Here is a 12,552-nt window from a genome sequence, read left to right as displayed (position 1 = left end):
TGCAGTGGTGCGATCTAGGCTCACTGCAAACTCCGCCTCCCGGGTTCACGCCATTCTCCTGCCTCAGCCTCCCGAGTTGCTGGGACTACAGGCGCCCGCTACCACACCTGGCTAATTTTTTTGTATTTCAAGTAGAGACGGGGTTTCACTTTGTTAGCCAGGATAGTCTCAATCTCCTGACCTCATGATCCGCCTGCCTCGGCCTCCCAAAGTGCTGGGATTACAGGCGTGAGCCACCGCGCCAGGCCATGTTATGTTTTTTAAAATTTCAATTTCAAATTGTTCTTTGCTAATACGTAGAAACACAGTGTATTTTTTCAGTATTGATCTTATATTCTGCAATCTTGCTAAATAAACTCACTTATTAGTTCTAGTAACTATTTTGTAGATTCCTTAGTATTTTCTATGTAGATGATCATGTCACGTCTATTAATGAAGAAAGTTATATTTCTTGCTTTCTACTTTGCTTTTTTTGTTTGTTTGTTTTTTGTTTGTTTGTTTTTTGAGACAGAGTCTCGCTCTGTTGCCCAGGTTAGAGTGCAGTGGCGTGATCTCGGCTCACTGCAAGCTCTGCCTCTCGGGTTCACGCCATTCTCCTGCCTCAGCCTCTCAAGTAGCTGGGACTACAGGCGCCCGCCACCACGCCCAGCTAACATTTTGTATTTTTAGTAGAGACGGGGTTTCACCATGTTAGCCAGGATGGTCTCAATCCCCTGACCTCGTGATCCACCTGCCTTTGCCTCGAAAAGTGCTGGGATTACAGGCGTGAGCCACTGCATCCAGCCTCCAGTTTGTTTTTTTGTTTGAGATAGTCTTGCTCCGTTACCCAGGCTGGAGTGCAGTGGCGTGATCTTGGCTCACTGCAACCTCTGCGTCCTGGGTTCAGGTGATTCTCCTGCCTCAGACTTCTGAGTAGCTGGGATTACAAGCATGCACCACGACACCTGGCTGATTTTTAAATTTTTGGTAGAGATGGGGTTTCACCATGTTGGCCAGGCTGGTCTCAAAACTCCTGACCTCAGGTGATCTGCCTGCCCCAGCCTCCCAAAGTGTTGGGATTATTGGCATAAGCCACCATGCCTGTTGTTTGTGTTATTTTCTTTACTAGTGTGTCTCATATTACACATTGTTTGACAGGTGAGTACTCAGTATTTTTAAATCAAGGAATAGGTATACTAAATTCTTAAAACTTTCTCCATAGGTGCTGCAGATGATTACAATAGAATTGGTTCTTCATTATATGCTTTAGGAACTCAGGATTCTACAGATATATGCAAGTAAGTATTCTAATTTAAAACATGAAATAGGCCAGGCACAGTGGCTCACGCCTGTAATCCCAGCACTTTGGGAGGCAAACGTGGGCGGGTCAAGAGGTCAGGAGTTCAAGACCAGCCTGACGAACATGGTGAAACCCCTTCTCTACTAAAAATACAAAAATGCACACCTGTAATCCCAGCTACTCAGGAGGCTGAGGCAGGAGAATTGCTTGAACCTGGGAGGCGGAGGTTGCAGTGAGCTGAGATCACACCTTTGCACTCTAGCCTGGGCAATAGAGCAAGACTCCATCTCAGAAAAAAAATAAATAAATAAAACTTGAAATATAGCTGGTCACAGTGGCTCATGCCTGTAATCCCAGCACTTTGGGAGGTGGAAAACCTGTCAGGAGTTTGAGACCAGCCTGGCCAACATTGCTAAACCCTATCTCTACCAAAAAATATAAAAATTACCCAGGTGTGGGTGGTGTGTTCCTATAATCCCAGCTAGCTACTCAGGAGACTGAGGCACAAGAATCACTTGAACCCGGGAGGCGGAGGTTGCAGTGAGCCAAGATTATGCCACTGCACTCCAGCCTGGGTGACAGAGCAAGACTGTTTCAAAAAAAAAAAAAAAAAAGTGTGTGTATGTGTGTGTGTGTGTGTGTGTATGTGTGTATGTATATATATATGTGAAATATAAATAAAGCAGAGAAAATTTTCTATTGGCAGTCTGGATGCACACAATACTTTTGGTTTTTGTTTTAGTTTTTGTTTTGAAATAGGGTCTTACTCTGTCGCCCAGACTGGAGTGAGGTGGCATGATCATGGCTTTCTGCAGCATCCTCTTTCCACGTTCAAGCAGTTCTCCCACCTCAGCCTCCAAAGTAGCTGGGATTACAGGTGCCTGCCACCATGCCTGGCTAATTTTTCTATTTTTAGTAGAGACAGGGTTTCACCGTATTGGCCCGGCTGGTCTCAAGCCCTTGACCTCAAGTGGCCCGCCCAACTCAGCTCCCAAAGTGCTGGGATTACAGGTGTCAGCCACTTCTCCCAGCCAACAATACTTACAATGCAAAACTTTTGGAATATTTTTGTCAAAACACATTGATAATAAGGACCTCCTTTAAAAACTTGGGTTGAGGGCTGGGCAGGTAGCTCATGCCAGTAATCTCAGCACTTTGGAGGCCGAGGTGGGCAGAACACCTCATGTCAGGAGTTTGAGACCAGCCTGACCAACATGGAGAAACCCTGTCTCTACTAAAAATACAAAATTAGCCAAGTGTGGTGGTGGGTGTCTGTAATCCCAGCTACTTGGGAGGCTGAGGCAGGTGAATTGCTTAAACCCAGGAGGCGGAGGTGGTGGTGAGCTGAGATGGCACCATTACACTCCAGCCTGGGCAACAAGAGCAAAACTCCGTCTCAAAACAAACAAACAAAAAAAACTTGGGTTGATATTTTTTCTCCTCCCTTTCTGTCCTATTTTTTTAAATCTGAGAAATAAAAATCGACTTTACTCTATATATATATATTTTTTTCTTCCTCCCCTGTTTTATTTATGAAAATGGGCTGATTTGTGTGTAAGAGAGTGGAAGAACAGAATTTATATTAGTGTTTTTAGGTTTTGATAAAGCTTATAAATAAGAACTGCTATTTGGAAATTAGAACATATATGTATGTATGTATATGTGTATATGTATTTCACTGGAGGTCAAATTGATTCCGCCCCCCGCCCCTCCCCTGCGAGACAGTGTCTTGCTCTGTCACCCAGGCTGGAGAGCAGTGGCACAATCTCTAAAAACACAAAAATTAGTCAGACGTGGTGGCACACACCTGTAATCCCTGCTACTTGGGAGGCTAAGGCATGAGAATCACTTGAACCTGGGAGGCAGAGATTGCAGTGAACCGAGATCACACTGCTGCTCCCCAGCCTGGGCGACAAAGCCGACTTGGTCTCAAAAAAACTAAAAATTAAACACATTTTTAAGCAGGAAAACTATTTTCATAGTCTATGCCTTTTTCTAAACCACATCCTTGACCTTTTCTCTAGTATATTCTGTCTCAGATATTTAAAAGTCAAGCTTTTTGACAAAGCACGGTATGATAGCTTACACTAATTAACATGCCATCGGCCAGGCACAGTGGCTCACACCTGTAATCCCAGCACTTTGGGAGGCTAAGGCAGGCAGATCACTGCAGGTCGGGAGTTCAAGACCAGCCTGACCAACATGGAGAAACTCCATCTCTACTAAAAACACAAAATTAGCCAGGCATGGTGGCGCATGCCTGTAATCCCAGCTACTGCAGAGGCTGTGACAGGAAAATCGCTTGAACCTGGGAGGCAGAGGTTGCAGTGAGCAGAGATTACGCCATTGTACTCCAGCCTGGGTAACGAGAGGAACTCTGTCTTTAAAAAAAAAAAAAAAAAAAAAGCCACCTTCCCAAAGAGTTAATTCTTCTTATCAGGAAGAAGGAAAAAAGTAAACCTTGCCATCTGTTCTCTAACGTAAATCTGTCAAAGCAAATTCTCTTGAGTGAAAGCAAAGTTCATAAAATTGTTTTTGCTTTGAGTAGTATTTGCCCTAATTCATTTATAATGTCATTTTAATTATATATTTTACAGAATACTTGAAACTGTGCTGTGCCCTTTTTTTTTGAGAGCAGGTCTTCCTGTGTGGCCCAGGCTGGCATACAGTAGCTATTTGCAGGTGCAGTCATAGAGCACTGCAGCTTTGAACTCCTGTGCTCAAGTGATCCTCTTGCTTCAGCGTCCTGAGTAGCTGGGACCACAGATTTGTGCCAGAACTGGGTGACAGAACAACAGCCCATCACAAAAAAAAAGAAAAGAAAAAAATGAATAACCAATTTCTACTTAAGAATTTATTTTCACTTTTACCTAGTTTATCTGTCATATGCTGATACCAACTAAAAAATATCCCAGCACCAGACTTTTTTTGTTGTTGTTGAGATGGAGTCTCACTCTATTGCCCAGGCTGGAGTGCAGTGACGCAATCTCGGCTTACTGCAAGCTCCGCCTCCCAGGTTCACACCTTTCTCCTGCCTCAGCCTCCTGAGTAGCTGGGACTACAGGCGTGTGCCACCACGCCACCTGGCTAATTTTGTTTTGTATTTTTAATAGAGACAGGATTTCACCATGTTAGCCAGGATGGACTCGATCTCCTGACCTTGGGATCTGCCCACCTCGGCCTCCCAAAGTGCTGAGATTACAGGCATGAGCCACTGCACCTGACCAAGCACCAGAGTATTAAAGGGTAGTTCAATTACAGGATTGTGACACCGTGCCCCACTAATTTTTTGTATTTTTAGTAGAGACAGGGTTTCACTGTGTTGCCCAGACTAGTCTCAAACTCCTGGCCTCAAGTGAGCTGCTTGCCTCAGCCTGTTTGCTAAAATGAATCTAGATAAATTTTGTGCTGGGCACAGTGACTCACGCCTGTAATCCCAGCACTTTGGGAGGCCAAGGTGGACACATCACTTGAGGCCAGGAGTTTGAGACCAGCCTGGCCAACATGGCAAAACCCCATCTCTACTAAAACTACAAAAATTAGCCAGGTGTGGTGGGTGCCTGTAATCCCAGCTACTTAGGAGGCTGAGGTAGGAGAATCGTTTGAACCCAGGAGGTGCAGGTTGCAGTGAACCGAGATGGCACTACTGCACTACAGCTGGGGCGAGAAAGCGAGACTCAGTCTCAAGAACAACAACAACAAAAACACCTTTAATGTATGGCTTAGGCTGTCATCTTGAAATGGAGCCTGGCGCTCTGGCTCACACCTGTAATCTTAGCAGTTTGGGAGGCCAAGGCGGGCAGATCACTTGAGATCAGGAGTCCAAGATGAGCCTGGACTCAAGCCATCCTTCTGCCTTTGCCTCCTGAATAGCTGGGATTACAGGTGTGCACCACCACACCTGGCTAATTTTTAACCAGGTGAAAACTCGTCTCTACTAAAAATACAAAAATTAGCCAGGCATGAGGGCAATTGCCTGTAATCTCAGCTACTCAGGAGGCTGAGGCAGGAGAATCACTTGAACCCAGGAGGCAGAGGTTGCAGTGAGCTGAGATTGCGCCACTGCGCTCTGTCCTGTGCAACAGAGCCAGACTCTGTCTCAAAAAAAAAGAAAAGAAAAAATCAGGCCTGGGCACAGTGGCTCACACCTGTAATCCCAGAACTTTGGGAGGCTGAGGTGGGCGGATTATGAGATCAAGAGATCAAGACCATCCTGGCCAACATGGTGAAACCCTGTCTCTACCAAAAAGACAAAAATTAGCTGGGCGTGATGGCGGGCGCCTGTAGTTCCAGCTACTCAGGAGGCTGAGGCCAGAGGATCGCTTGAAGCCAGGAGGCAGAGGTTGCGGTGAGCTGAGATTGAGCCATTGCACTCCAGTCTGGGCAACAAGCGTGAAACTCCATCTCAAAGAAATAAATAAATAAATGAACAGATAGTCTATCTGTAAACAGATTTCAAGTTATCTCTTTTACTGGTAGAAATACAGGGAGATTTTTGTGAAGCCAAATCAAGTCTGCAGTTAATAGGGCTATTGAATATAATTGCAATGAGACAAGGTGTTAATATGGTTTGGGAGCATATTCTCATACATTTGAAATGGAAAATTACTTTGAATGTAGCATATGATGAAAATATTTTCCTTTACAGGTTTTTTCTCAAAGTTTCAGAACTGTTCGATAAAACAAGAGTAAGTACTAAATTATAGAGATATACTGCATAGTATTGTGCCCAGAGAGCTCATGTTAAAGGTTTTTACCACAATTCATAAAATTTTTTTTAAAAGAGTAATCATTATTGGCCGGGCACAGTGGCTCATGCCTATAATCCCAACACTTTGGGAGGCTGAGGTGGGCAGATCACGAGGTCAAGAGATCAAGACTGTCCTGGCCAACACGGTGAAACCCTGTCTCTACTAAAAATACAAAAATTAGCTGGGCATGGTGACGCATGCCTGTAGTCCCAGGTACTCGGGAGGCTGAGGCATGAGAATCGTTTGAACCTGGGAGGCCGACATTGCAGTGAGCCAAGATCGCACCACTGCACTCTAGCCTGGCGACAGAGCAAGACTCCGTCTCAAAAAAAAAAAAAAAAAAAGTAATCACTATTAACCTTTTGGCTATTTAAATATCTGCATATGGTAATATTTAACTTGCTATGGTTCTGTTTAACTCTATCGAGGAAGATGAATATACTTCAGAAGGATGAAACAGATTCAGATTTGGATTCCATTGGGAGTTTTTCAGGAAATTCCATTTTTTGTTATGGCCTTTAGGTATTTGTATAAAAGTTCATATTCTTCTGGGTGCAGTGATTTAATGCTTGTAATCCCAGCACTTTGGGAGGCTGAGGCAGGAGGATCTCTTGAGCGCAGGAATTTGAGATCAACCTGGGAAAACACAGCAAGATGCCATCTCTACAAAATGTTTACAGATTAGCCAGGTGTGGTGGTGCAAGCCTGTAGTCCTACTTGGGAGACTGAGGCAGGAGGATGCTTGAGCTCAGGAGTTTGAGGCTGCAGTGAGGTGTATGATCATGCAACTGCATTCCATCCTGGGCAACAGAGTGAGACCCTATCTCTAAAAAAAAAGAATACCTCCTGGAACAGACAAACAAATTAATTAAATACTACATACCAATAAGAATAAAGGAACCAGGCCACGTGGCTCACGCCCATCATCCCATACATTGAAGGATGAGGCGGGAGGATCAGTAGAGGCCAGGAGTTCAACTAGCTTGGGCAATGTAGCAAGACTCCCTCTCTGCAAAAGTTACCAAAAATTAGCCAGTCATGGTGGTGCACAACTGTAGTCCTAACTACTTGGGAGGCTGAGGCAGGAAGATTCTTGAGCCCAGGAGGTCAAGGTTATAGTGAGCTGTGATTGTGCCAGTGTACTCCAGCCTGGGTGACAGACCCTGTATCAAAGAAAGAAAGAAAATAAATAGAAAATTACCAATTACCAGCAACCCAGATGCCTGGCTGCCTCCTCATCTCCTCAGCTGCCTTTCAAGGCACTGCCAGTATGGATTTGGGTTTTTTGTTTTGTTTTTTGTTTGTTTGTTTGTTTAGAGATCAAAACCAGGCTGGAGGTTGGAGTGCAGTGGCACAATCTCGGCTCATTGCAACCTCTGCCTCCCAGGTTCAAGTGATTCTCCTGCCTCCCGAGTAGCAGAGATTACAGGCATGCACCACCACACCAGGCTAATTTTTGTATTTTTAGTAGAGAGGGGTTTCACCATGTTGACCAGGCTGGTCTCAAAGTCCTGATGTCAAGCCATCTGCCTACCCTCGCCTCTGAAAGTGCTAGAATTACAGGCGTGAGCCACTGCGCCCAACCTGGCCCCTTTTTTAGTTTTATACATAATATAAATGCTTGTGCAACATGTATTCTTTTTCTTTTTTTCTTTTTTTTTTCCTTTGGTAGAGACAGGGTCTTGCTATGTTGCCCAGGATGGTCTCAAACTCCTGGCCTCAGGCAGTCATCCTGCCTCAGCCTCCCAGAGTGCTGGAATTACAGGTATGAGCCACTGTGCCTAGCTTATATTCTTTCATGTCTGTTTAATATACTCAACATTATATTCATTCATAGGATTAAACCATGTTGTTGCACATAGATGTAGTTCCTTTATTCTTTTTGTTTTAGAGACGGGGTCTCACTTTGTTGCCCAGGTGGGAGTGCACTTGCATGATCATAACTCACTGCAGCCTCAAACTCTTGAGGTCAAGCATCCTCCCGCCTCAGCCTCCCAAGTAGTTAGGACTACAGATGTGTGTTACCTTGCCTGGCTAATTTTTGTAGAGAGGGAATCTCACTACATTGCCCAGGCTGGTCTTGAACTCCTGGCCTCTGTTGATATTCCTGCCTCACCCTTCAAAGCATTGGGATTATAGGCATGAGCTACCTAGCCTGGTTCCTTTATTCTTCTTGCTGTATAGTATTTTATTAATTTGTTTATCTGTTCTACTGTTGATAGGCATTTGGATGGTTTCTAGTTTGGGTTTCTTTATAACAGTACTGCTAAGATGATTATTGTATATCTTCTGAACACAAGTATACAATTCTGTTGGATATATATAACTAGGAGGGGAATTGATGGATCATAGGATAACCATCTGAAAAGCTTTTGCAGAAACTGCAAAACTTTCCCATAATGATTGTACCAATTTGCATGCCCACAAGAATAAGTATGAGCATTTAGGTTATTCTACAAGCTTGTTAAAACTGAGTGTTTTCTACCTTTATAATTCTTGCCATTCTGGTAGGTGTGTAGTTATTTTAGTTTAACTTTTTTTTTTTTTTTTTTTGAGATGAGGTCTCACTCTGTCGCCAGGCTAGAGTGCAGTGGCGCAATCTCGGCTCACTGCAACCTCCGCCTCCCAGGTTCAAGCAATTCGCCTGCCGCAGCCTCCCGAGTAGCTAGGACTACAGGTGCGCGCCTCCGCGCCCAGCTAATTTTTGTATTTTTAATAGAGATGGGGTTTCACCCTGTTGGCCAGGGCGGTCTTGATCTCTTGACCTCGTGATCCGCCCACCTTGGCCTCCCAAAGTGCTGGGATTACAGGCGTGAGCCACCGCACCTGGCCCCTTAACTTTTTTTTTTCTTTTTCTTTTTTGAAACAGAGTCTCTGTCGTCTAGGCTGGAATGCAGTGGCGTAATCTCGACTCACTGCAACCTCTGCCTCCTGGGTTCAAGTGATTCTCCTGCCTCAGCCTCCCAAACTGAGATTACAGGCACACATCACTACACCCGACTAATTTTTGTACTTTTAGTAGAGATGGGTATCACCATGTTGGCCAGGCTGGCCTCGAACTCCTGACCTCAAATGTTCCACCCGCCTCAGCCTTCCAAAATGCTAGGCATGAGCCTTATTAAGGTGCCAGCCTTACTTTAACGTTTTACTTTGACGATAATTTCAGACTTATGGAAAAGTTGCAGAAAATAGTACAAGAATTCCTGTAATGCATCAGCCAGGTTTCTGAATATTAACATTTTCCCTTTTGTTTTTTGTTTGTTTGTTTGTTTGTTTTGAGACAGAGTCTTGCTCTGTCGCCCAAGCTGGAGTGCAGTGGCACGATCTTGGCTCACTGCAACTTTCGCCTCCTGGGCTCAAGTGATTCTCATGCCTCAGCCTCCCAAGTACCTGGGATTATAGGCGTGTGCTGCCATTCCTAGCTAATTTTTGTGTTTTTGTAGAGATGGGGGGTTTCACCATGTTGGCCAGACTGGTCTCGAACTCCTGACCTCAAATGATCCACCTGCCTTTTCCTCCCATAGTGCTGGGATTACAGATGTGAGCCACTGCACCTGGCCAATGTTAACGTTTTCTACATTGCTTAAAGTTCTTACATTCCAAAAAGTCCATCTTCATTCTGTTTTGTGTCCTTCATGCACACTTGTCTCTTTTTTTAGTATAAGAATTATTTTTAATATAGTCAATACTGTTACTAATGATTCCCCCTTAATGTCATCAAATATCCAGTATATACATTTTCCCAATTGTCTCATAAATGGCTTTTTATTATAGTATAGTTTGTTTGATCAGGATACAAACAGGGTCCCATATATTACATTTGGTTGATGTATTTTTTTTAATCCTCTGTCCAGTCATACTGAAGAGCTATCTTTTTAGTCTGACCTGACTACTTCCCCTTCAATCTCACCTTGTACATACCACTTCTGTTTATTACTCTACAGTGTCTTCAGGCACATTTTACTAACGCTTTGACTGTATTTCTGGTTGTCCTCAGCAGGAGGATTAGATTGAATTAACTAGTCTACCATTGTAAGCCTTCATTCCTTTAAAATTGTGTGTACATATCAATTACAATTGAAATGAATAGCAGCTGGGCACAGTGGCTCACACCTGTAATCCCAGGACTTTGGAAGGCTGAGGTGGGAAGATCACCTGAGGTCAGGAGTTCGAGACCAGCCTGGTCAACAAGACAAAACCCCATCTCTACTAAAAAAAACACACAAAAAAATTAGCCGAGTGTGGTGATATACACCTATAATCCCAGCTACTAGGGAGGCTGAGGCAGGAGAATCTCTTGAACCCAGGAGGCAAAGGTTGTAGGGAGCTGAGATCATGCCACTATACTCCAGCCTGGCAAGAGCGAGACTCCGTCTGAAAAAGAAAGAAATACCTAGAAAGTTTTTTTTTTTGAGACAGAGTCTTGCTTCGTCGCCCAGGCTGGAGTGCAGTGGCTCAATCTTGGCTCACTGCAACCTCAGCCTTCTGAGTAGCTGGGATTACAGGCACACACCACCATGCCCAGCTAATTTTTGTATTTTTAGTAGAGACAGGGTTTCTCCATGTTGGTCAGGCTGGTCTCGAACTCCTGACCTCGTCGTGATCCGCCCACCTTGGCCTCCCAAAAGTGCCAGGATTACAGGCATGAGCCACCGTGCCTGGCCTGAGAAAATATTAATGAAGGTAAAAGATGATATTGAAACTCATTATAGAGTCTAACTGGGCATGGTGGTTCACACCTGTAATCCCAGCACTTTGGAAGGCTGAGGCAGGAGGATCACTTGAGGTCAGGAGTTTGAGACCAGCCTGGCCAACATGGTGAAACCCTGTCTCTACTAAAAATAGAAAAATTAGCTGGGCATGGTGGTGCATGCCTGTATTTCCAGTTACTTGGGAGGCTGAGGCAGGAGAATTGCTTGAACCTGGGAAGCAGAGGTTGCAGTGAGCCGAGATTGCACCACTGCATTCCAGCCTGGGTGACAGAGTTAGACTCCGTCTCAAAAAAAAAAAAAAAAAGAGTTGTCCTTCCATAAACTCACGAGTCTCATTTGATCTGATCTTTTTTCTGTTCATTTTATGTGAGAGTTGCAAAGAAAAGTAGCAGGCTAGTAGAAACAAAAAGGGAAGGAAAGCTAGATAAATAGGAATGGATACTATAGTTAAAACTTCAGTTTTTTAAACTATAATAATAGTTGTAATTAAGAAGGAAACCACTGAGAGCAGAATGTAGTTGTTGATTAAATATTCAATTTTTTCCTTTCCAGAAAATAGAAGCACGAGTGTCTGCTGATGAAGACCTCAAACTTTCTGATCTTTTAAAATATTACTTAAGAGAATCTCAAGCTGCTAAGGTAATTTTAATCTTTTTTTTAATGAGCCATTTTACAAACAGCCATTTCTTGAGTTTGTTAGACTTCAGATTGTTGATGATTTATCTCCTTTATGTGATTTTAAATTATATTTTCAAATATGAATTTTATTTCTCCTTTTAGAAATTGTATATATGTATATAATTATACATATTTCATGTGGGAAACCCCACATAAAAGTCTCCTCTTTATTATATTTCTGATATAATCTAGAACTTTAAAAAAAGGAATCTGTGGTCAGGTGTGGCGGCTCACGCCTATAATCCCAACACTTGGGGAGGCCAAGGCCAGAGGATCACCTGAGGTCAGGAGTTCAAGACCAGCCTGGCTAACATGATGAAACCCTGTCTCTACTAAAAATACAAAAATTAACTGGGCATGGTGGTGGGTGCCTATAATCCCAGCTACTTGGGAGGCTGAGGTGGGAGAATCACTTGAACCTGGGAGGCAGAGATTACAGTGAGCCGAGATCGCGTGCCATTGAACTCCAGTCTGGGTGACAAGAGCAAAACTCCATCTCAAAAAAAAAAAGAGGCCGGGGGTGGTGGCTCATGCCTCTAATCTGAGCACTTTCGGAGGGTGAGGCGGATGGATCACCTGAGGTCAGGAGTTTGAGACCACCCTGACCAACATGGTGAAACCCCATCTCTACTAAAAGTGCAAAATTTACCCAGACATGGTGGTGGGCGCCTGTAGTCCCAGCTACTCGGGAGGCTGAGGAAGAATTGCTTGAATGCAGGAAGTGGAGGTTGCAGTGAGCAGAGATTGCGCCATTGTACTGCAGCCTGGGCAACAAGAGTGAAACTCTGTCTCAAAAAATAATAATAAATAATAAAAACAAAGAAAAAGAAAAAAAGCAAGACCTGGCCGGGCACAGTGGCTCACACCTGTAATCCGAGCACTTTGGGAGGCCGAGGCGGGTGGATCACCTGGGGTCAGGAGTTCAAGACCAGCCTGACCAACATGGTGAAACCCCAACTCTGTCTTAAAAAAAAAAAATGAATTTGGTATATTTCTTTGGGTAAAATGTCTTGGAAAACAAAAGTAAAATGGTCAAATAGCAGCTGTATTGCTAAAGGATTTCTTTCTTTTTTTTTTTTTTTTGAGATGGAGTCTCACTCTGTCACCCAATTATAACCTCTGCTTTCTGGGT

At 43.8% G+C, this 12,552-nt stretch overlaps 1 protein-coding gene across 2 annotated transcripts in view; it reads left to right on the top strand.

The window, feature by feature from the left end:
• The window catches only part of SNX6 (sorting nexin 6), a 69,353-nt gene that overhangs the window by 43,489 nt on the left and 13,312 nt on the right, over positions 1 to 12,552 (top strand). For both annotated transcript variants that reach the window (XM_037983879.2, XM_037983880.2), the window contains 3 exons: positions 1,202 to 1,277; positions 5,928 to 5,967; positions 11,295 to 11,381. In XM_037983879.2, the coding sequence (XP_037839807.1) occupies positions 1,202 to 1,277; positions 5,928 to 5,967; positions 11,295 to 11,381 (203 nt within the window). The remainder of the gene's footprint in view (positions 1 to 1,201; positions 1,278 to 5,927; positions 5,968 to 11,294; positions 11,382 to 12,552) is intronic.

The sequence above is a fragment of the Chlorocebus sabaeus genome, chromosome 24 (genome assembly GCF_047675955.1).
Source record: "Chlorocebus sabaeus isolate Y175 chromosome 24, mChlSab1.0.hap1, whole genome shotgun sequence".
Taxonomy (NCBI): Eukaryota; Metazoa; Chordata; class Mammalia; order Primates; family Cercopithecidae; genus Chlorocebus; species Chlorocebus sabaeus.
Note: the sequence above shows the minus strand (reverse complement) of the source record. Positions and strands in the feature narration are given on the sequence as shown.